Source organism: Gordionus sp. m RMFG-2023, chromosome 2, assembly GCF_954871325.1.
Source record: "Gordionus sp. m RMFG-2023 chromosome 2, tfGorSpeb1-WG-v2, whole genome shotgun sequence".
Lineage (NCBI taxonomy): Eukaryota > Metazoa > Nematomorpha > Gordioida > Chordodea > Parachordodidae > Gordionus > Gordionus sp. m RMFG-2023.
Genome location: NC_088776.1, coordinates 8,901,394 through 8,924,791, shown reverse-complemented (window position 1 = coordinate 8,924,791; position 23,398 = coordinate 8,901,394). Strand labels below are relative to the sequence as shown.

The 23,398-nt window shown below is 26.4% G+C and overlaps 1 protein-coding gene across 6 annotated transcripts in view; it reads right to left on the bottom strand.

Moving 5' to 3' along the window:
* Nucleotides 1-547: 547 nt before the first annotated feature.
* Nucleotides 548-23,398, bottom strand: part of LOC135925307 (neuronal acetylcholine receptor subunit alpha-10-like) — a 45,827-nt gene continuing 22,976 nt past the window's right edge. For 4 of the 6 annotated variants that reach the window (XM_065460562.1, XM_065460563.1, XM_065460561.1 and 1 more), the window contains 8 exons: nt 13,068-13,213; nt 7,364-7,408; nt 3,173-3,282; nt 2,771-3,035; nt 2,114-2,387; nt 1,667-1,878; nt 747-1,522; nt 548-692 (listed from right to left, as the gene is read on the bottom strand). In XM_065460562.1, the coding sequence (XP_065316634.1) occupies nt 623-692; nt 747-1,522; nt 1,667-1,878; nt 2,114-2,387; nt 2,771-3,035; nt 3,173-3,282; nt 7,364-7,408; nt 13,068-13,213 (1,898 nt within the window). In that variant the 3' untranslated portion in view covers nt 548-622. Of the gene's footprint in view, nt 693-746; nt 1,523-1,666; nt 1,879-2,113; nt 2,388-2,770; nt 3,036-3,172; nt 3,283-7,363; nt 7,409-13,067; nt 13,214-13,544; nt 13,613-23,398 lie in introns of those variants that run through there. The other 2 variants (XM_065460565.1, XM_065460564.1) reach the window with 2 other exon arrangements.

Sequence of the window (23,398 nt, the reverse complement as noted above, 5' to 3'; positions counted from 1 at the left end):
TAAAAAATAACTAAATTATATATATATTTGAAATTTTAGTCATTTTAGAAATAGAGATATGTAAAAAATATTTTTAAAAGATTTAAAAAAATTCTAAAGTAGCGTAAAATGTAAAAGTAGCTAATAGCGCACTACTTTTAAAATTAGTTTTAACAACGCTATGTACAGATATAGTGTTAAGTAACTGGGTTGAGTCGGTTTGGTCAAAAACTGCAAAGTTTGAGCTAAAAAAACGAAACTACTAGAATCTATGCCAAATCATTGAGCCATGGATCAGATCCAACCTGATTTAATGTGAGTCGGCTTGATTTGAAGTTTTTTTTATCTTGATATTAATTTTATATTTAGAAGAGGGCAAACCGATAGATTCTCTTTTAAAAATTAACATCAAAGTTAAATGTTCAATTAGATATAGATAAAATATAAATAATACGATGTTTGGATTGCAAAACAATGAACAGAGAAAATTTAAATTATCGCTCCAGGATTAACCAGGATTAATAAATAACAGTCATTTAATTATATTTTATGTTAAAATTTCCATATATCACTTATTTCTTTTTTTCACAATTAAGTTAATCATATATAATTTTGAAACGTACAAACTCAAAAAAGGATGAATTTAGAAATGGTTTGAGCTTAGCGTTTTGTTGTTCGCATCACCGAATTTCGCATCCAAATATAAACGCATTCTATCGAAATTTAAATAAAAAATTTATATATATATAATAGAAATGTAAATTAACTTGGAATACGGCGAGGAGTAAATTATCATGAAAGATATTATTATAGTGAATGTGACAAACAGTAAAAGCAAGATTCTATCCATTATAAGTGCTATTTGCATCCATTCCTCTTTAATTTTATCTTTTTCATCCTGTTCAAGGATTCGCATCTCGTGTTTATCCATCATTGAGTGGATTTTTTCCAAAACGAGCAAAAATCTAATTTCCACTTCACTTCTAGGTGCGTTAAAACAGCTTTCTCTATAGCACGAATCATTATTTGTATCAATGTCTAAGCTAGATTTCTTCGCCTCCTCCCTTTTCTCTACATTTTTTTCGTCTCTTATATAATGCTTAATTCTGTTGCGGGGCAACGTTTCATTAAGAATTTGCAGCGTTTCTTGGTTCATTTTATAATTATTGCTTAAATCCAAAAATTGAAAGGGCTTAGATTTTTCAACGTTATGCGCCTCTTTCTCAATATACTCTGAAATATTTGTTATATCTGTCCTTCCCATAACGATGCCGTTTGGCTTGTTATTGTATATTATGTTTGACAATGGTAAAACATTGTGATATTTTGCGGCCAATTTTTGCAAGTTTTTTTTCTCGATAAATGCAGTTGAATCTTCACTAGCCATTTCTTTTGAACTTGTTGTCTTGCCTTCACCCTTAACAGGGGTTGAATAATCATTGTAAATGTATTTACAGTAGTTATTGGGAGTTTGAGGTGTAATAAAGTCGGAAAAACTTTTGAAATAATCTATTTTGTTAGCCTCTGATAATTCGGGAGAATCCTGGTCACAACATAAAACATATATTACATACAAATTATTTTTTAAAGTTAAAATAATTAATAGAATAGGAGAAGTGTTTTTGAAGAATAATTGCATATCAAAGTTTAAAATAATTGAATGATTATTAATTTTTTTTTTAATTACATAGGTTCGTTGTTTTTTCAATTTCTTATAAGGAATGTCATTTTTAAGATCGAATCTAAAAAATATGATTTTGGCCAGGTAAAGAAAAGCAATGCGCCTCAAAAGTGGCGGAACTTTTTTCCCTCTGAATCCTTGATGATGTAAATTTAATGTAAATACGGTCATCCCAGTAGCTAATGAAACAATAATTATCGTAACTCCATAATAGATTCCTAGTTTTTTTTGTGGGTTAATAAAGAAATATAAATAAATTTATTATTTTAAATATTATATTTTCAAAGATTATTAAGCGATATTGATGTTTCTAAATATAACCCCCACCCCTCCCCACTAAAAATATGATTGAGGTTAAGACAGGGAATCAAATTAAATCTCCCGCAATTATCATAGCGGCAACTCTTTAAATTTTATATAAAAAAAGACAAAGTGTAAATAAAAAAATTTGACCTATTAAAGGTAATTCTTCGGATGTCGGAGGCATACTTTCAGCTACTAACATCATAAAAACAGTCATAGAAAGTAGCGTAGTAATGCCCAAGGTAACTTTTTCTCCAGAATCGCTAGGCATGTAAAAGCCTAATAAAGCGATAGCTGTTATAAGCACGCAAGGTAATACGAAGTTAAATATATAAAAAAGTGGCCTTCTTCTGAGTCGTACTTGGTAAGTTAGATCGGGATAAGGCTCTAAGCAACAAGAGTAAAAAACTACGTTTCTCATTACCTTTTATATATATTTTGAAAAATTTAAAATAATAATTTTTATAGGTCAGGCTCCCATCCCCCATGCTATAAGCGCAAATACAGAAAAACCATGAAATTAGGTCCTAAAAGAGTTAAAATATTAGTATTATAATAATTAATACTATAAAGGGATAAATTTAAAATACTATTGAGATTCATGCCGCGATTAAATATATATTAGACTATTTTTGGTTTAGAAAAAAATCTTGGAAAAAGCATTGATGCAATAAATGGTTTAATTGTATTAATAATATAGTTGTGTCAAGAATCGTTAATATTTGCTAAACCATTCATAAAACATTGGTTATAAAAAAAATGCATAAAACCACCCCAATAAAAATAATAAAATAAGTTGGATTTTACACTCAAGCTCAACAATTCCCATTCTCCATTGGGAACGTAATTGGAAAGGTCAGCTTCTTCCGACGGTTGAATCAAGTTAATTTGATAGCCGTCGTAAGTCCAGGAGGCGAATTTCATGGAGCAATTTTGTTCGTCGAAAGGGAAATATCTCACGCTTATCCTGCACGAGCTATGCAATATTATAGCGGATAGTAGGGTAACGTTGCCATCGGAGCTCACTATAGCGTAAGTGGAGAGGATAGCGTTCTTGTAATTTTGGTCCAAACTTTTTTTTAAAAAAATATTTTATTGTTAAAAAGGCTCTCCGTGTGAGAGCCATTAAATATCGACCTGTTAATCTAAAGGCTAGGAAAATTTGATTTATCTTACACTTAAAATTTTATTTATTAAATTCTATATCACTTGTTATATAGAATGATATCAGGTTTCCAGATGGCATCTTCGGGTAATCTGATAACCGAGATGTTACCAAATTCTCTCGGATCCCAACGTAGTTTGAAATCAATCCAGGCCTGTAATACGTTTATTTTCATCCAATTATATTTAAGGAATTAAATCGTAATTATATTAGTTATCATGAGTTGTGCTATTAAACGGCTCTATTTGAGTCGATTTTTAAAATTGGCTAACACCCCAAAAATTTGGATATCTATTCGCGAAATCCCGAAGGCAATATTTATCTAACTAAAATATTTAGTTAGCCGTTTAAAATCGGCTCAAATCGAGCCTGGGCAGGTTTATACCAAAATTAACCTAAAATAAGAAAAAAAACAAGAGTTTATTATTTAAAAAAGATTCCACATTAGGAAATAACGCGGATAATAAATATTAAATTACGTAAAATTTTAAGTTATTCTTTCGGCCTAAGTTTTTTTTTAATATAAAGATACTGAATTGAATGAACTAAACACATATTATTTTGTGAGGTAAAAACTCAGAACAGTCATTTAAGTTAAATCTAATCCAAGGAAATTAAATTGAAATTTCCCAAAATATTTTGAAATAATGTCGAAATAATTCAATCATAAACTCTAATTTATAAGATACGTTTTTTTTGAGGTGTGCGTCTATTTTGTTGATCATTATTATTTTTTTTCGCGTAAAATTGTTAAAAGTTGCAATTTAGAACATTAAATATTAGGGTTTTAAATTCTGATATCAACTTTTGTTAACAAATGAAAAATCAAACAAAGAAACAAACTATAAATATATTAACTGCTCAAACATTTTAATAACATTATTTGATAGATTAATCATTTTTTGGTTCAGAGTTATATATTTTTACTTTCTTAAAAATCAGGAAGAAATTAGATACATAAAGAGGTGTAGTGAGAATTTTGCTAAGGGGGGGGGGTGAGCTATTAGGTAGGGGTTTTCCAAATAAATTTTCTGGAGGTCTTTAGGCCCACTACTTATAGGCCTTTGGCTATATTAGATTTTTATAAAAATATCTTTGAGTTTTCACTTCTCTTTTTTCGTAAAATTGCTTTCCTAAAAATTTAGAATTATAGTGGTTATTTTAAAAATTTATTAACATTTACTACTTTATCTTCCGAATTCTATTCTTCTTTATAATGATATATGGTATACATTATTTGGAAGAGGGATGGAGGTGGGAGATGTGTAGGCGGGGGGATTTTCACTAATATAAAATTAATTGGCGGGAAGTAGCAAATTTTGGAGAGGGATTTTCCCCCTCCCCGGGCTACGTTTATGATTGGGTATAATTAATTTTTGAACACTAAAAAAAATTAATTTATACACGCTTCAAAGTGAAAAAGTTATTTTTGATTTTTATAACTGTTAAAAGTTATTTATAATAGGAATTTGTTTTGATAGTTTATTATTCTTCATCATAATCAAGTGAATCATAAAAATAAATTATTCTGGTCAATCTAAGCATTGAGGCGCAAGTTAATTTACTTTATCTTTTTTCAGTTGCGATATATTTTCTAACAAATAAAAACCCAAGTCTGAAAGTTTTCGGCTAATAAAAAGAGGGTTGACGGTTTTTAGCTTGTTAGGAATAGGTAACACCTAAAAAAAACAATTATCTAACTAAAACAATTACAGATATATAAAGAAAGTAGATATGAATATAATAGCTTATACATAACTATATAATATATAGCTATAGTTTGGGAAATTCATACACATGTGAACTTTCGAGATTTGATTCAGACTATATAGAGAAGCGGCATAGAAAAAAAATACTTATTTATATTTAAATAAAATCACACCATCTAATTATTCTAGCCAAATTATTGACAACAAATGCCACTTAACCCTTGCAAGTATTTTCGTGAGCATCACCATTGTAAAGCTTTAAAGAAATAGACATATTTCCCTCTAAAATAAATAGGGTAGTTTTTTTTAATGATATTAAGTAAACTAGACATTATTACTTTGAGTGTCATCACCATCATCAATAATAAAAATATTCCTGTAAAATAATAACCTCAGCGGAGTTCCTAACGAAATGTTTTCGTTTTCCAAAGGATCTTTTTAGAGATCTGCCACTTTAATTTTTCTTTGCATTTGCTAAAAAGTTCAACTTGTTTTTTCTCATTGTTATTTAATTTTTATAATGGAAATTAATTTTTGACAATTTGGTTTTACCAGAACCTATGAAAAATTTAGAATAATAAATGAAATAATTCGTTTCTTTCTTACTTTTTAAAAAGTAGATTTTATCCCAGTGTGGAGTAGATAGAAACTCAAAAATCAAGTAACCATTTTCGATGGTTATTTTTTATTAGATATATACTTATTAGGATCATCACCGATAGTGGTGGATATCTTCTCCCACTAACTTCTTGACTATGAAAACATTGTTATAGCTTTGATTAATTATTTAATTTATTTTTTCAAAGAAATAATATCTATAAACAAAATCTTATACTAAGATTTACTAATTGGAGGGGGAGGCGGGGGGAGGGCTAGGGGGGGGGGTCAATTTTTAGATGCATAAATATCAAGAATAGTAACCAGATTAATTGATTTGTAGCTATTAATTCATAAAAAAATTTAATGAAAAAAATAAAAGTGATAGACATTTTTTATCCATTACATCGAAATGCAAATGAAGGCTTTAGACAAGGAATGACAATCAATATAATTCGATTATAGCTACATCAGTTTCCTTATTCTCTGTTAATGGATAAGAATTAATTAGTTAATTACATTTATGTACAATAAATAAATTTAATGTTAAGCCATATATTTTTATATACTCTATCTAACTATTATTTTGTTTCTATAACTAATTTATAATCTATAGTAATAAGATTATAAATCGAATATAAAAAAATTTTTTTTTATAGAAAGAAATAGCGCTGTTAAACGGCTCGAATTGAGCCGATTTTTAAATACGGCTAACCCAATTTTAGCCAGAAAAATATTGCCTAATCCTCGAGATTTCGCAAATAGATGTCCAAACCTTTGTAACATCTGTGACCAAAATCTTTAGGCTTGCCTAATATTTTTCTGGATAATTATATTGAGTTAGCCGTTTTTTTAAAAACGGCTCAAATCGAGCCATTTAACAACACTAGAAAGAAAGATAATGATAATAATATAAAAAAGAGAATAACAAAAACTACATGATAAAAATCATAATGCTCATGTAAGGAATACCTCCATGTATAGTGGAGTATCAAATATTTTAACTTGGAAGATGGGCTAATAATGCTCGGTGGATACCTCATTAAATAGGGGAGACCAGGGCTAGTCGGCACAAAGGGGTTGTCGGTTCAACGGATTTTATTTAAAAACTAGACATGTTTAGAAATTCAAATATTATGTAATAGCATTGTATAATATGTATATTTGAGGCTAAAAATATTTTATATACCCTTCAACTATTTTAATTTTTTTATGATAAAATGTTTTTTTTACACTACAATATTAGGTGCTATTGAAATATGGAGAGTTTAAAAATAATTATGAAATTTAAAACCCTCTTTTTTGCATTTCAGAAAGTTTCATAATCATGTATCATGCTTAAATATATTTTTAAAAGGTATTAAATTATATTAGTAACTAAGGGGCTAATAGAATCAGGGCTAGACAGACTAATCAAATTATGTTATGCATACGATATATTATTAATATATTTATCTAATAGGAGAAATTAAGTATTTATTTGTCACTATTAAATAAAATCAATTCTATTACAATAGAATTAGAAATAGAATTAGAAAAAAATAAAAAAATTTATTATAAATTTTACATATTTTTATGTGAATTATTTTTATGTAAATGGTATATTTATATCAATAAAATATTCTCCATGAAGATAATGGAATAACAATATTAATTATCATATGGGAGACTTAAATTTATGCACCGGGCTCAGGCTTGTTGGCCCAAAAATTCACTTTTACTAGAAATCAATCTTGAGAAAAAAAGTATAAAATATTTAAAATCTATCATGTGTTATATTATGGTATTTTGTAATACAACAATTATTTTCCAGACCTATGAAGATTTTGAAAAAAAATTGCGCCGATTACCCCCTATCTTCCTTACACAAATGCCTGTCTAGTCTAATGTCATATCCAATTTTTGTATAATTTGAAAGAAAAATATTACTTGATTTAACCAGCAACTTGTCGTCAAAACTTGATTTCTTTCATCCTAAAATACAAAACAGTAAATTTATTTTAAAATGTTGCTTTCAGGCGAGTAGCTAGTGGAGGGGGGAGGGGGCGTATAAAATATTTTTGAAAAAAACATTATAGGTTTTAATCAATTATGATTTGCAAAGTCTATTTTATAAATAGGTTTATATTCTATTTTAAGGTAAAAGGTTATAATTAAATTTAAATAATTATTCTATAATATTTTATACTACTAAAATTTTAAGGTATATTTTCCAGAGTTTTTAAAGTAGCAAGCTACTTGTATCGCGCTATCTTTTTTAGTAGCTATAGCTAATAGCGGCTACTCTTTTTGTAATTATTTAATTTTTTAGCGCGCTTTTTTTGAAAGTAGCTAAGTAGCGCTATTTAGCTACTTTCAAAAAATATAATGAAGGTAAGTATAAACATGATTTAAATATAATATCATAATTAATTATAATTTTTATGATTTATATATTTAATTTTGAAATTGAAATATATTTTCAATTTGTAATTTATATTTTCATTTGTATTATAAACCTAAATCACGTGTTAATAATTTAAAATGTCATCGCCTATGGATATCCAAATCGTTGAAAGTGATTCAGACAATGATATTAATGAAATGGAAGATACCAGGGAAGAAAAAGTTCTTAATAGCTATAATAAAAATTTCCCATTTCCTAGATTTGGAATTTTTTTTAAAATAAATATAAAAACTATAAATGGCTTCAAATTTATTTGTTTAAAATGTAAAAAAAATATTTCCTCAAATCAATCCAGTTATATAACCTCAAGAAACACCCAAAGGTAAATTGATATTTTTACAATATAATAGTATTTGTTTTATAAGACTGTTCATGCCAATTGTTTTAAGGAAATGGAGAAACATCTAAATAATTTTGGTATAGGCGACTCTACATCCAAAAAGACTAATTCAATTCAATTCAAGCCAAATTAATAAATAATACAAATGCCAATATTTCTCAGAAATTGGCTGATAGTTATTGTAGATTTTATAATTGATACAGTTCAGCCTATGTCCTTGGTTGATAATCCATCATTTACCATGATGATTAAAACTCTATCCCCAGGTACATTTTATGTCGCTAGACACTAATGAATAAAATGGCAGATTACTTTAAAGTGATGAAGTATGTTCTAATAGTAGAGTTATCAGAGATATCACATATATATGTACCACGGCAGATATTTGGACACATAACACAAGGTAAAAACTTATAAAATATAACAAATTACCATAAATATTTATTTTTATTGCATAAATTTTTTTATGATCAAAACTAACTATATTTTAATATTTATAAATTTGATTTTTATATATTTACTATACAATAACATTATAAGCAAAAAATAAAACAAATTTGTTTCTAATTTTTTTTTTATAAAAATTAGCTAATAGCGTGCTACTTTTTTTGACAAATAGCGATAGCGGTATAGCGCGCTAATTTTTTTGATAAATAGCGATAGCGGTAGCGCGCTACTTTTAAAAGTAGCGATTAACAACTCTGATATTTTCTTACATTGAATTTAAAAATTTTATCGACCAAAAATTTTTTATTTTATTTGTCTTTACTAATATAGGCAAAATTTCGAGTGTATGAAATGTTCAGATATCCAAAGAGACAAAATTTGAATAGAATTATTTCTGGGACTTCTTGTGCTACATGAAAAAAAAGACTGCAAAAAGTATGTCCTACAATATGGAGCCTTCAACATCAAGCTGTTGCAGAACTTTTAGACTAGAAGAGCCTATTTTGAGTGCCCTTGGAAAAATAGATTGTCTGAACCCGACATTTCACCTGATGCTGAGACATTATTTATGAACGTATTAATAAATTATTTAATTACACATAGGGGCGGACTGGCGACGCTACAGCCCCATTTTGCGGGCCTTCGGCCCGCTTTTGCCTGGTCTTCGACCAGGTTACCTTATATGGCTTCTTCGATTTACATAATTTTTATTACTTCCTATTTTTGAAAATAAGTTCAAAAGATTTACATTTTTAGTAAAAAATTTTATTTTTAAAAAATGCTCATCTAAAATCATATTCATTACTAATATAAAATAATATTCATTGCACATATATATTTTATATTAGATTTATAACGATATTGCACTATAATCAAATCATACATCACATGTTAAATATAAAAAAATACATACTCAATATATCAAATCAATTAATTACACATATAAAATTGTTACAGTTATACAATATTAGAGCGTAAATTGCTGCACGTATAAAATCAGGCACTGAACATATTGTAAATAGTTATTAACAAAATTCAAATGAAAGAATTAAGGAAATATATAATTTTTACGTTAATCAATTTCTCATTAACTTTGAACCTTTGCGTAAATATACAAGAATATCTTCTAGTTCAATCTGCTCTAATGGTTCTCATTCAACTGACATTAAAAACGCTTCTAATTTTTCTGGGTCAATATTAGCTCTCAGCTTATTTTTATAATTTTTAATTTACTAAATGTTTTTTCGGAATTAACCTGCGTAAATGACAAAGTTAAAATGTATTCATATGCCAAAATAAATTAGTGTCACTTGTATGCATATTGCAACTTTTAAAATCATACACGCATATTAAACACTTGTTACATCAGTTACATTTATTATCACACTCTGAGTTATTATCATATTGTAATATTCTATCTTTTCATTTGACTCCTAACTTGTACATAAGATCATCGTCCTTTCATTTAATTCTGCTACCAAATCTTTGAATACACTAGCAAATGAACATTATTCGTTACGTAATTTAACACTAAATATATATCTTTACTATTTATTTCATCAAAATGTCTAGGATGCAAATATTGCACATTCAAAATAAGTTCTCAATTCGCAGAGAGCCGTTCCGACAAGCTGTTTATAATTTGATCAATTATAGGACGAATACTCCGAACCTATAAAGATCAATTGAAATTTGAGGACGTTTATCTTGGCATTTGTTACTATATATTCTCTTCACTCGTCCTATTTGATTATTTGGCAGAGCATTCTGTACCCTGATACTCTCCAGGAGCTTTAAATATTAAAGTGTTTCATTTAAATTAGAAGTCATTTTATTGCTTTATTTTGAATCGATGTAATAATCAATGATACAGAAGACTACTTGACATCTTCTATCATTTTCCATGCTGACAAATTAACTAATTTTTTAGTTTGAAGATATGACAGTGGCCCCATTATTTCAAAAATTTAAAAATATATTATAGCTGTACTTAGAGTCTTAAATTTACATAAATTATCAAGTTTTGTCTCAAATGATTTATTATCTATTATAAATTGAAGTGCATTTGTCGTTATTGGGAGCAAGCTCTCTTTACCATATATCCTCTACGGGCTTTTTCACGTGCCCACTACCTTATATAACCTATTTTTTGCAGCTTTCCTAACTTATTTTAGCCGGATGAATTATTCTATTTTACCCAAGCATCCATCCTTTTATCTGATTCACCGACCAGGATTTTATTTGATTTCAATGAATTAAGAACAAGAAATGTTGGCTATATTATTTCTACAATAAATCAATGTATAAAAATGTAATATAATGAATTAATCAAAACTTAGCTTTCATTCTACTCAAACAAAAGCGTTGAAAGAACGTGATAATGATGTATAGCGTCAAGCGACGTTACTGATATTTTATGCATTAAATTATAGTAAACGACATGACGATTGTCAAGGAATGTGATATTCAAATCATAGAGATATCATTAAAAATAAATAAATGATAAGAGAAAAAAATGTGAACATAATAATATTTTTTTTTTCCAATCGGCCACTTTTTTGATATTTTCCTCTGATCGGCCTCAAAAATCGACATTTTCACGCGGCCTCGTGGGCAAAATGCCCACCTGGTCTTATGGCCAGTCCACCCCTGATTACACAACAGTTTTGTACAATATTTTTTATAAAAATGATATTGATTTCGCTGAGGATATGAGAATCGAAAATATTATTATATAATACAACTTAGAAAAATAAAAGTTGGCATCGACCAAATATTTCACGAGATTTATATGTTTGTTGAGGTGAAATTATATGATTTTGAAATTCGCAAGCCTTTTGACAAACAAATTATTCCATATACAATTGAGAAATACTATAAACTAACCGTTTTTATTTCACTTTTGGATACATTTTTGACTCAAATCAATGAACGATTTGACATTCATCAAATAGCTCTATCTAATATACAAATATTATTACCTATAAATCCTTGTAAGGATATATTAAATCTTGACATTGAAAAAATTAAATATCCAGCTATTTATTCATAGGATATAAATGTATCTGAAGGTCAATTATTTTCAGAATTTAAATCTTGGTATGAAAGATTTATTTTAAATAATCCTTAAAGAAACGCAATGGAACACTGGGCACTTTAAAATATATTTTGGAGTTATTTTCTAAATATAAAATTAGTGTATATTTTGGCAAATAATACCAATTAGGACAAGCACAAAAGAAAGGAATTTTTCTTTATTACGGAGAAACCTATCTCAAAAGTACGACATCTTATAATCATTGAATGGGCTGGCGCTTTACTTAATTTACATCGAGAATTAAATCCCCACAAATTATTGAAAAATTGGCGTAATCGAAAAGAAGTTTACATTTTCATTTATGAATTATATTTTGATTAACTTTTTAATCATTTATATAATGTTTAATTCTATATTATACTGTGATTTACATACCAGATATTATTTTTTAACAAAATTGCATTTGCTCTTAAATATTTTGTATATTGTCATTTTTTTAAAAAATATATATGACGATCAGTCACAGTAAATTTTTAAATTTCCAAAAAATATAAATAAAATTATCCACCCTTATAATATTTCTAGTTACGCGCCTAACTTATTTCTATTCTATTTATTTAAGCAAAATGCTTTTTATCAAATATGCAAAAGCCAACTTTTTATAAAATATGCAAAAGCCAAAATCTCAAAAACTTCTGAATTATGATATACATAAAACAAATTTTCTCCAACGTCATGAAAGAATTTAGTGTAAATTAAACTAACTGGAAGCCTGGAAAAAATGGAACATCAAAAAACCATCGAAAAACTAAAATTTTTTTTATTTTTTCTTAAAATTTAATTTATTTTCGCCAAAATTATAAAATTATTATTTCTAAAAAATTATCAAAAATTGTATGAAGTAGAAATTGAAAATTATTTACAAATCTTAAGTTCCAGCACTGAATTAGGGTACATTCATTTAAATTTAGACAAAACCATTATGTTTCCTTGCTACTTAATGCTACTAGTTTGTTAAATAATTTGTTTTAACACGATAAAATAATTGTTACATGCAAGTCTTAAGATTTAGTTAATAAAACCTTTCTAACACCAATGAGGGAAATCTCTAGGGCTTGGGTTTTTGGTTAAAATATTTGGGCTAGCCGTTTTTTAAAAATAGAGCCGTTTGACACAACTACCTATAACTCTAAATATAATATTATTGTTATTTAATGCTTTTATTCAGTAATTTTCAATCAATTTAATTTAAAAAAATATTTAAGTTTTTAAAGAATCTAATGATATATGATTTTATTCTTCTCAAATCTGATTAAATTAAAATGTTTGTGAATTAAAACAATAATATAATTTTTTTATTTACCACATTTATAATTTGAGTCAACGATAATCCAAAAGAAACGTTGATAGGTAAGGTAGCTCTAACCGAAGGTCTTATGTGTTTGTCATAATCACTCATCAAATATCGAATTAATCTGTATTCCGTTTCGTCGAATTTTCCAGGAGTAACTTAAATGATTTAAAAAAATAAAATAAATATATAATACAATTTATAATATCGTTATAAATTCGTTTTTGATGGCATGAAGGTCTTCATTAGTAAATATTTTTTCTTCTTTCTCCCATTCTTTTTAGCAAATTTTTTCGTATTAAGATTCTTTAAATTGAAATAGCAAAAACGTGTTAAACACTCAAACCAAACCCACAAATACAAATTGCAATCATATATATATTTTTTTTCCTGATCAATTTTAGCCCAATTTTTAAATTTTTTTTTTTGATTAGAGAAATTTATCTTGATTTTAATAATTTAAATCTTAAAAGAAAATTTAAAAAAAACCTTTAGTGTCTATTTTTTGATTGTCAATTATGGCCTTAGAAATAATCAAATTTATGGATAATGTCGCAAATGTTAGATGAAAAATATTTTTACACTTAAAAAATAGTAAATGCATACGTTATTTTTTTTTGGGGAAAAAAAAGAAATTTTTAACTAAAAAAAATATGAACCAAAAGAAATTTTATACATTTTTATTGATTAAAAAGATAAAAATATTAATAAAATCCAAATCGCAATGAAGGAAAAAAAATATATATATAATATAATGAAACTTCTATAAAATGACCACTTAAGGACTAGTTAAATTTTGGTGAATATAGTAAAACATTTTTGATGGCACAATTTTAAATAAGATTTTAAGAGGAAGAGTTGCATCTAAATTGGTCAAGATAAAGCTGTGGTCATCGTGAAGATGTTCTTACATATAAAAAAGTATGATAAATATGTAAATTTATTAATAGTCGACTCTCGAAATACTAAGATATAAAATCTCATTAAAAATCTGGAATTTTTTTTAAAAAAAATGAGAAATAAATTATTACATTAAATTCGATTTAATGTAGTTACCAATTTTTTGATATAATAAGTTTTTCCAAAAAAAAAGAAAAATGAAAACAAAAGATAAACAATATTAATTTTATTATAATGTAAATGTATTTTTTCTTGTCTTTTTTCCGATTGATTGAAAATTTCGATTGCAAAAATAAGAAGGCTAATAATTTGAAGCCTACATTATTTTAACGAATTTCTCAATATTTTTTTTTTACCAGCATAAAATTAGTAAATTTTTTTCTGTATTAATAATAGAATATAATTTTTTAATAAAAATTTGGTCTATATTCTTATGATGATTAAGTGAAGGAAATTTAATTGGATGAAATGTATCTAAAATTAAACAATTTGATTGTAAAAAGCAGGAATGCGAACCCGGCAAAATTTTTGCCCTGTATCGGTTCGGGTTCGGTTCGGTTCAGGGAAATATTTTTGAACCCGTTAGGTTCCGGGTTCAGCTCGGATTTAAAAATTTTTGAATTGATAAAAAAACATTCTATATTTAAATCATTAATTAAAAAACTAGATATAAATTTGGTATAAAAAATAAATTTTTTATTTTATTTATAGGCGAAATATAGTTGAAAATACAAAGCAGTCATGTGTCAATTTAAAAATTTTTATTTAGACATATTTCTTTAAATTAACAATATCCAATATAATAATTTTTATTTTGACTTGTTAACTTTTATTTTCCTCTAATTAATAATCTTTGAGAATTAGTTAAAAATTTTTTAAAACGGCCTAAATGAATTAAGTTATTTAAAATTTATTAACACCTCACTTAATTGGAAATTTGAAATTATTATATAATCTCAATTAAATTATCAATATTAAAATATTAAAATTATACAAATATCTTAATATATTATTTTAAACAATACACTGAACTCGGTTGAACCCGGGTTTAAATAAATTCCCGGTTTCAGTTCGGGTTCCGATTTTTCTCTAAAAACCTGGGTTTTCTGCTTCGGGTTAGGTTCGAAACCCTGGTAAAAAAGTAGGATTAAATGTAGAGAGATATGGGTTAGTAGGGTTATTTAAAGGTTTAGGATATATGGGTTTGGGTTTAAATTGGTTTTTTAAAAAAATATAATTTAATCCTATATTAATAATCCGTCAAACTTGACAGGTCGTGTGATTATAAATAAATGAATAGAAATTTAAATGAATCAGCGGTTACAACTGCAGTTTCTTTGAGTTGGACTATAATCATTTTGTGATCAGTTAAAAAATAAAATTAGACTAATAAAAAATATAATTTGTTAATAAAAAAGGGACATTTTTTAAATAATATATATTTTTTGGTAAATTATGAAAATCATCCATTTTTGTTGTTACCAATATAATTTTATTTTCTTTATGTTATTAATCATAATACCTAATGAGTAATGAGCCTATTTAGCGATACTACATCTTTTTAGTGACAATATTCTTGTGATGACACTCATAGTGATCACGATAATCTAATAATTTTAAATTAATTGTATTTAGTTTTGGGATACAATTTATACAATTATATAATAATTAGATGTCTTCATGGGCTGGTTTTTATCTCATACGCCCACACCCGCACATTCTACGGGTGAGTGTGGACAGGCGGGCCAAAAGATTTTAAACAATGGGCATGGGCTTTAGGGTAAAAACCCGCCCATTGCAGACATCTAGATAACCTCCTTATGGTGATAACTTCTATTAAGTGATTATCTCATAATAATAGCAAGCCCAAGGTATTTAAGGAGGTATCAACTCCCCTTTTCCGCGAAATAAAATCTTAGATACCATGCTATTTTATAATAGTGATCAACTTTTTATAAAGTTATCATTTTCTTAGAATAACAATGCCATAGTGTCTATCCTTATAGTAGTGATCTTATAATGAATACCGTTCTTATATTAACCACTTTTTTTATACCGCTGTACATTTCAAAACTAATCATTTATCTATTAAATAATTTAATTTTTGTTTTGTCTAAAATTAACACGCCTTCTCAAGAAACAAGATTAATTCCACATTTTCTATGTAAAATAATTTATTATTTTTTTTAATTATATTGTTTATTTCAAATCGATTATAATAACGAACGATAACAATATTCTTAAATTTAAACTAAATAAGAAATTAATCACTGAGTGCGTGTGTATAGCGATTTTTAGCATTCCTCTAACCCCTTGATAATGTTAACGATCCACAGCAGCAGATATTACAGCAAATTTTAAAAAAACTTTATCAATTTCTTCTTTTGAAATTCTAATTCTATTATCCGGTGTGAACAATAATATTCCAGTGAATTATTACACGTGATTGATATTATATTTTTTATCGATTTACCATTGATAACCCTCTGTGTATTGATGTAGCTCTATCGTTTACTCGAATTTGATATTTTATCTTTGATCAGATATTCATACCATTTTTTTCAATTGATTTTAATAATCAATTTTATAAAACGGGGTATTTTGGCGAAAGGTTTCCTCTTTTTTTTTAATCACCAGATAAAATGGATGACTCTAGGATATTATTGCAGAAAAAGTATGATGCCCACCTCCTTCATACTTAAATCGATTCCAATAAATAATTGCTGCATCATATCTTCACCATTTGATTTTTTGTGCAAAATATCAATATCTTTTCTGTACTATTGGTTCTATTTTTTTTTCCATAATATTTGTATCTGTGTGCTCTACAAATTTCTTAAATCTCATTAATTCAAAAGAATTGAAGGAAAACTTTCCTGTTTGCTTTGGAAAGATTTATTGTAATTAGCCACGGCAATGATACGAAAGCTGAAGCCGAATGATTTTGTCTATCTATAAAATAATTTATAAGCCAAAAACGTAATTATAAAATATAAAACATATTTAAAATAGACACTTGTGAAAAAGGAAAGGATGCTAAAAAATATTTAAAGGAAATAGGTATAAGCCACCGAGATCTTTTTTTTTAAAAAATCAAATTTTAACTTTTACAAAAATAAATGAACATAGGTCATAAAAATGAAATATCGTTTAAATTTGTCTAAAATAAAAGAAACAACGTTCAGCATGTTACATTACTTATTATTTTATAACTTTGGCATATTATAAACATGAGAAATGTTTTCTCAAAATATTTTTTTTTAGTTTTGTATTTGAATTTTATATATTTAAAATTTTGGTCAGGGGGGGGGGTTCTTTCACTCACAATCTTCACCCCCCCCCCTCTCCTTGGATACTCCTATAAGGTTGAGGATAAGATATCTTATCTTATATTTTTAACTTTAATTTAATATTAATCAATAAAAAACATATCCATTATTTTAAGTTTGATACAAATATATACATCATTTATATTTGATTTATAAAACTATACAGAAGGTTGCGTTATATAATTTTGAAAAATGCCATCTTACATAAATTATTATTCATAAATAACTTCAAAAAAATTTATAAGAAAATATACAAATCTTTGACTAAATTTTTTTTTAAAGTAGATTATGAGAATAAAAATATCTTAATTATATTACATTAAAATAACACAATAATTAATAACCATAAAGTAGATGCGTTTTTTTTCCTTTTTAGTTATGATACTAAATAATTTATGATTTTTAATCTCTTAAATCGAGGACATATATCAATATAGGTTTTAAAGTGCATACATTTTATATGTATGATTGATTAATATCTACACCATACAGTACTGGGGACAGTATTGCCACATTTTTCCCGTGTTTTAAATACACGGTTTTACCGAAAATATTTTCCAAAATTCCGAAATAGAAGTCCAACTTCACATCCATATTTTCCTACGATATATCTCCAGGTCGTTGTCTAGTAAAATTTTGGCTCCTGTACCAATTTTTTTTAAAGAGATCCTTCTGATTGACGTTCTTATATCTGACATGGTTCCATCGGTTCCAGGTCTGGGTCCAGTTACAAACTTGTCAATAAGTGATGAATTAAAAAAAATATAAAATAAAATGTTGTTAAACGGCTCCATTTGAGCCGATTTTTAAAAACGGCTAACTCAATATTTTATCCAGATAAACATTATGCAAACCTGAAGATTTTTCTCATATATGGTCCTAAGGTTTAAACATCTAGTATGGCTTAGGCAATATTTTTCTGGCTAAAATGTTTAGCCGTTTTTAAAAATCGACTCAAAAAGAGCCTTTTAACAACACTAAATAAACCTCTAAAATGAATTCAAACAAATTTTTTTAATTAGCATATCAATTAGTTGCATACTTTTGTTAGGACAATTGCCAGTTCGAGTTACCAGAAATTTAAAAAAGGGTTCGGTTTCATAAAAAATAGCAGCTCAGGTTCTGATTTCCCTAAAAATAGGAGATCGATTTCCGGTTTTTTGTCACAAATTTTGAAAGTTAATGATTCTGAATTAATAAATGTCAGTAATATCTCACTTATTGACATATCAAAATAGACAAGTTGTCATGTCATGATGATTTAGTAGAAATAGAAAATTAATTGTGATTTTTTTTTTAAAAAAAAAAGACTTATTATAAATTTCATTATAAAAAAAAATATATAAATTTTATCTAGCATTTTATTAGAACTAAAATTTGATAACCTATTACGGAAAGCGTAGCATAAAAAAATTTTATCATGAAAATAAAAACGAAATTTATTAAAAATTTTATTGTTTTCAAATTTTATATATATGAAAGACTACCGATTAATTGCTATTGAAGTGAGTATGCGCCTTGGATTTTTATTGGTGTTTTAATTTCTTTTTTTGTAAAACTTACATTATATAGACGGCCATAAAAATTTTAAAATTAAAAAAAAAATGTATAATTAAATTTTTAAATTTTTTAGAATATAAAGTAATTTTTCTTAAATAGTCCATATATAATAAGGATAACCGTGGACTAAATGAGATCTATTAATTGTTTCTCGAAAAAAAATAATTAATAAGGGCCAAAAAATTAGATCAATAAAAAAATTGAGCAGTTTGTTGTAGAAGAGAAATTTAAACAAGCGGAAATAAGAAATGGAATTAAGTTAGATTGAATTAGGTAGAGAACTATAAGGATGTTTTAAATTAAAATTAACAAAGGTTCAGGTTAAAAAGTTTTTTAAAAGTTAAAAATTTGAGAAGAGGGTCAAAATTGATAGAATTTTATTGAGTATAGGAGCAAGAATTTTATCGAGAAAAGGGGGGATATCTATTGATTGCATTAAAAAGGCAAGATTTTTTTAAAATTCTCCTCAAATAAAATCACTAACGCTAAGAGGTCTATTAGATAAATAGCTGGATTACATTTTCCTTGAAATTGAAAATATTATATAAAAACAAAATTGGGTTTAGAATGAAGGGGAAAAATAAAAATAACGTTATGATTGGATGTTCATTATTCATTACAGTTACCAAAATTGGTTTCAAGCTATATGTTACATTTTTTTATAAATAACTGATTAATAAGATGTTAATAATAATTTAGTTTAAAATACAAAGTTATTTCTCTTGAAAGTCTACTAAACATTAGACTCTGTCAATAAAGCTTTCGCTAACAAAGCATATTTTAATAACATCATTAATTATGAAAATAGCAAAACTACATCACACTCCAGAGGAGTAACATACACCTCCCCCGCTATATTCGCAGCCTGGGAAGGCGAAATTCAAAATTTTGCAGATACATGGGGATCACAAGAAGCCTCAAATAATAAAAATTGTAAAGGGCCTCAAGATTTTTGCGCTATAAACCTCTTATATGTGATTCCTTCTTGTTTTCGTATATGTATGATGAGAATTCTTTCTGTGACAACATAATATTTTTCAAATAAAAAAATTTATTAGAAAATTTAAATGAGCTCTCATCAAAACAAAGATTTACCTAAGTATTATTAATTTTTTGAAAAATTTTTAAAAAACAGAGACTTTTTCTTAAAGTTTTAAAAATTTATAATTCTTACTAAGCGCCTTTATTTTATATTTAAAGTTACCGGATCTGCAGTTAAATAGGTATGGGTTCTAAATCGCTAAAACAAAAATTCGTTAAAAATTGGAAATTTCGCCTATATCTCCAAGAAAAATTTTTTTAAAGTAAATTTGAAATTAATATTGATAGATGTTAGGAAAGTAAACATTTATATTTAAGTTGAGTTTTTTTTAAAAAAAATTACTAAAAATAGAGGAAATCTTATTATTGCCCCCAATTTGACGCTAATTTTGGAATCAAATTGGGTATATGTTTGATATTCCCCGATTTTTAATAATATTTCTAAAAGCTCAACTTAAAATACAAGTGTTTACTTCCCTAGCATCTAATTAATATATCAATTTCAAATTTACTTTAAAAATTTTCTAGGAGATATAAGCGAGATTCCCAATTTTTAGCGATTTAAAACGGGAACCGTTAAATATTTAGATTTTTTAAAAATTGTAAATAATAACCAAAATATCCCTATTAAAAACAATTATATTATATTTTCATAATTTTTTGGTTTAATTTCTCTTCTTTAAAATTTTGTTCACTGAAAAACTATCCCATGTAAATAAATAAAAAGCTTAATGCACAAAATAAAAAGGAAAACTTCGATTTATAAATATGTAATCTCTAACTCTAACTCTAACTCTATTATTATATTTATATTTACTAAAAAAAAAGGAAAAAACCGAAAATTTTAAATAACGATAATGAGATCATAAAATTTATTTTTTTAACCGAATATTTATAGTTATGACTAAAATAAATCCTCTATACCTAATTATCAAAAATAATAATAAAATATTAAGGATTATTTAAAAAATGAAAGATTTTAATAAACATTTTTTTTAAGCCATAATCTTCATATGATCCTCTTTTAAATGCAAAACTTATTCGTAAACACGATTTATTAAATACGCAATTTAAATAAAATATATATCAAGATTTTAGTTTGATATAAAGAAGTTTTTTTCTAAAAAATTGCGATTTTTGAATTTACTTTAGGTAAATGCCACTAATTTATAATCATGTTTGTCCTTGATCTCAAACAACGAGAAAAGCGAATACATTATTATTATTATTATTGTATAAAGATAGATGATACTGGTAAATTTATGTAAATTTTGATTTTCTGGGAGTAGTGTTGAAAAATGGCTAGATTTCTAAAAACGGTTAACCCAATAAAAAATTGACACAAGCCACGAAATTCCGTTAATAGATGTCCGAATATTTTTACCATATATGAGCAAAATCTCCAAGCTTGCCTAATATTCTTGGGTAAAATATTGGGTTAGTCGTTTTACACCACTATCTGAGAGTATTAATTTAGTAGGAATAATTTAAAAATTTATTAGAGATTTACACGGAATAAACTTCTCTCCCATGACACTCGACAGGGAAGGGGGGTATATCGCGTTCCTTATATATAATATATATTTAGCAGCTATATATATAGGTATAATGTCATATGGGGGGATTCAGCGGAAATGTTTTAAGAATATGTGAAGTATATCAACTATCTAAATATTTTAAACATTTCCCTTCATACATCTGTGTATTTTTTTTATTTAAATTTATAATAAGAACAAAAAATTCATACAAAAAATTAATATAATAATATAATTCATGAATTGTTGAAAATTAAATGGCCAAATTGTACTAAGTTGACATGGTAGTTATTATATGCATACTGGAATATATTTCAGGTATAATCAGATCAAATTTAAACAAAAAATGGTTTAAATTGAAAGATTTCCAAATGGGTTCCGAAACTCTTTTTAAAATATAATTCGCGAAATAATTATTAGATAATTTTGATATTTAAAAGAAAATGTTCTCCCACAAGTAGCTTATTTTCGAAATTATGTGTGATCTTAATTTAAGACTAAAATTGACCATATTAGGCTCAGAAAAATTATCCATCATTAAAATCACCCCAGTAAAAATATGTGAATAAGGAAAATCTTTGAATTAAAAATATGGTAAACGAATCATTAAAAAAGCTCATCAAATGTCGGTAGGGAATGTGTTTTTTCCACCCTATTTTGATATCCATATTATACCTTTAAAAAATGGTAGATGTATAAATTTTGGAACATCCTTCTATAAATTATTTGACTTTTTCTTTATAAAAAATACAAATTGTTGATCACAGCGGTCTTGTTAAAAAATGAGTAAAAATTGAGAATTTTTTTTTATATATTATACAAAATATTTATTTTATTTGCTTTAAATTCCTTTTATTACTACTATCAAATAAAATTATATTAAAATTAATATATCAAATATAAAATAAAATAAAACATTATTTTATAATAACGGAGGTGGGATTACAAGTTCCCAAAAATCATGAATATTTATATTTTAAAATAGTTATTTGTAGATTTTGTTTTAAAAAATAGTATTCTTTTGGTTCTGATGTAAGGGCTCTTATCTTATCGCCTATATTTTTTAAGAATTTTAAAGTTCCGCTTGGCATATGTCCAAGGGAAGAGATGTTTTTTGGGAAACTGTAGTCCCACCTCCGTTTTTATAAAATAATGTTTTATTTTATATTTGATATGTTAATATTAATTTAATTTTATTTGATAGTAATAATAAAAGGAATTTAAAGTAAACTTTTTTTTATTTGCTTAAAAATTTAATGCCATTTTTATGCGATTATGTTCTGGATCATGTCTTGTCCAATCTCTCATGTCAAAGGAGTGGAAAAAAATTAAGAATAAATTAATAATTTGAAGTTTTATTTTATTAAGAAAAAATAGAGAATATCATATTTTAAAATAGATATGGCACATATATTTTAACGAAATTTATATTTATTGTAAGAATTTCACCCAAGGTTGCTTTGGCAAAATTTTTAAATTGCGAGAGATCTGGAATATCGGATCGGATCGGCCTCTAAAAAGTGGTATCGGTACACCCCTAGTTGATTGAATCGAATTAGCCAATTTTTAGCCAATACCCAACCATAATAGAATTCCTTAGAAAAGTGTACGAAAGATTCGACAATAAAATAAATATATTTCTCCCCAGCTGTCGGTAGTTCAAGGGCTTAATATAATATGAAGCGGCAAAGACAGTTGACAGTTTTTGTATAAATTCACCCGGAAAGTCCTTATAGTCGGGTATTGGCTAGAAATAAGCGAATTCGACTCAATCCATACTCGGCGCAGAATAAAATACCCGCCAAATGATTGATTTATTCCCCCCCCCCCCCAATTATTTGAATTTTTTGTAAAACATTTCTTTTAATTTGGAAAATTTATAAAGAAGAGGAATAGAGGAATGAAATTTCAATTCAAAATATTAATAAATACTAAAAAAAAGAAATAGATGAAATGCTCTAAACAGTTTTTTAGGCAG